Source organism: Sander lucioperca, chromosome 10 (genome assembly GCF_008315115.2).
Source record: "Sander lucioperca isolate FBNREF2018 chromosome 10, SLUC_FBN_1.2, whole genome shotgun sequence".
Classification (NCBI taxonomy): domain Eukaryota; kingdom Metazoa; phylum Chordata; class Actinopteri; order Perciformes; family Percidae; genus Sander; species Sander lucioperca.
In genome coordinates, this window is record NC_050182.1 from 10,077,132 (window position 1) to 10,079,631 (window position 2,500).

Sequence of the window (2,500 nt, forward strand, 5' to 3'; positions counted from 1 at the left end):
GACATGTTATTTGTGTGAAGGTGACATCACATCCCCATCTAATGAACACAAACACACACACACAGAAAAACAGCGAGCCCAGTTTCCTGTTCCACTGACTGACTTTAGATGCGCGTGACGTCACAGGAAGGGGTCCCTCCGGCTTCTGAGGAAGTGTATGTGTGCCTGTATGTGTGCGTTTTCCTTTGCGTGTACTCACCCTCCAGAAGTACTTGCGATTGGCGTCTTTGGGGACGCTGTCGGCTGTGTAGATCTCGCCCACCAGGGGACCGAAGCGGGTTCCTTTGGGGATGTACTCCCTGCTGCACACGCCGACCACCTGCACCAAGACACAGACGGGTTACACAAAAGATGGAAGAGGTCTTTGAAGTAGATTGTGTGATGTGTGGGTGGGTGTGTGTGTGTGTGTGTGTGTGTCTGAAGATCTTTACACACAAAATGTTAGCGTCCTAACAGATAGTAGATAGATCTGGCAATACTTTTCTCTTAAAACGGTAAACGATTACACAGAAAAATATGACGTATTGACTGTCTTTTAATATCTTTAAACGGCAGATTGTAAATTGTTGAGATGCAAGAATTTTGCATGGAAACACAAAGCTTCTCTGTAACAACACACATTAGAAATCATTCTTGTTCATGCTGTGGTACACATCCATCAGTGATATGTGTCATTAAGTCTAATTACGTCCTCTTGAATGAGCAAATACAGACACACATTATCAACCAGCTGTCAACCGGACGATGATTAATGAACCGACTTCACACTTCACTTCTTTTGGAGGGAGAGAGAGAGTGTGTGTGTGTGTGTGTGTGTGTGTGTGTGTGTGTGTGGTTGAAGAAAAACTGTAAAATCTCTTCTTTCAATTCTCTTTTTCTCTTGTCACACCTCCATTTGTCGCCACATCAAACCAAAACTGCTGCCACTTCAGACGCTTCAGGGGGGAAACATCCAGATACTCAAAAGAATTATTATTATTATTATTATTATTATTATTATTATTTTTTGGTTTCTCGCCTGATTCAATCAAAGAACAAAAAATAGGAGGAGGAGGAGGACGAGGAGGAAGAAGAGAGAAAAAAAAAGGATTATATGGTGACTAGATGTCAGGCTCCAGCCGTGGATGGTAGAGAAACACGCACGCACGCACTTACACACACACACACACACACACACACACACACATACACACACACACACACACACACAGGCTGGGTTCCAAATCGCTTTTCTCTTTTACTTTTAGTACGTACTGCAGCTGCACACTTTCTTCATGCATAACCCACACAAACAGACATCTTTCCCAAACCCTTGGTGACATGGGAAATCCCCCCCCCCTCCCCTTCTCCCTCTATTGCATACGTGTGTGTGTGTGCACATGAGTGTGACTTTTTGTTTTAACTTATTAACAGACTTTCACAATGCTCTCTCTCTCTCTTTCTTTGACCCAAAACTCAATCTTCTTTGATCAGATTGACAAACTCCCGTCCTCAGCCTTTCCCTTCTTCCAGTCTAGATAAATATTAGCTGATAGCATATCAGCTTCTCTCTCTCTCTCTGCTTCTTGCCTCAGTTTCCCCGTTGATAAGCCATTGATGAGAAAATCTATGTGATCACGCCGCCTTAAGTTTGCAGACAAACTCACAAAGTGTCAAAAATTGTCAAAGTCGCGACCCTTTGATCTGCAGTCATGCACTTTTTCCCCCCAGTTCAGACTGCTTTGAAAAACCCAGCATGGATCCACCACTGCAGCAGGAGATTTATACTCAGCCTGCTTTTCTACCAGGTAAGTGAGTGATGACTTCAAAATCTAGATAATGGGCAACAAATAATCATGATTACTATAAAGTTGTTTTTGTGCTCTTTATCATTTATTTGTTATTGAGATTTCCATGATCAAAAACGGTTTCTTGTGATATTCTAATTTTAAAATTAGAGCTGCGGGAAGATGCACGTTTACAACAAATCTCTCCGACAGAAGCTAAACGCCCTCTGTTTTTCACTTACTTATCACATTATCAGAGAGTCATTTTGGTCCTGTGCAATAACTCACTGTTAACCAACCCTTAGTTTCAACCTTTGACGCGTTGACATTTTGACATTTTGACTTTTTTACCTCCACTTCGATCAATGACTGAAACGTTATCCAATGAGGGTTGTGAAAAAAAGTCAAAAGGGCACTATTTGATTAGTTGAGAAAGATTTAGACGGGGAATGTGTCATGCAAATCAGATTTCTCTATCCTGTCCGGTAACAAAACTGACCTAAATATCACCATTTTAAGCCAGGTGAAGTTTCTGGCTTTCAAAAGTTGGCTATTTTGCTCCAAACTTTCAGTGGTTCAAGGCACGCTGTATCACATAAAGCTTCAGATTACTGTAGATTTGAGATATGATGAATCAGAGGGGGTCAAAGTTTACATTATAACCCCATTAAATCTCACTGAGCGGCTTAAAAATTAGCAGACAGAAGCAGTCTGATGTGTTGGGTTTGTTGGAA

General features: G+C 41.7%; 1 protein-coding gene across 1 annotated transcript in view; it reads right to left on the bottom strand.

Moving 5' to 3' along the window:
- The window catches only part of prdm1a (PR domain containing 1a, with ZNF domain), a 15,473-nt gene that overhangs the window by 8,667 nt on the left and 4,306 nt on the right, over window positions 1-2,500 (bottom strand). Inside the window, exon 3 of the mRNA XM_031298464.2 lies at window positions 200-319. Coding sequence (XP_031154324.1) covers window positions 200-319 — 120 coding nt within the window. The remainder of the gene's footprint in view (window positions 1-199; window positions 320-2,500) is intronic.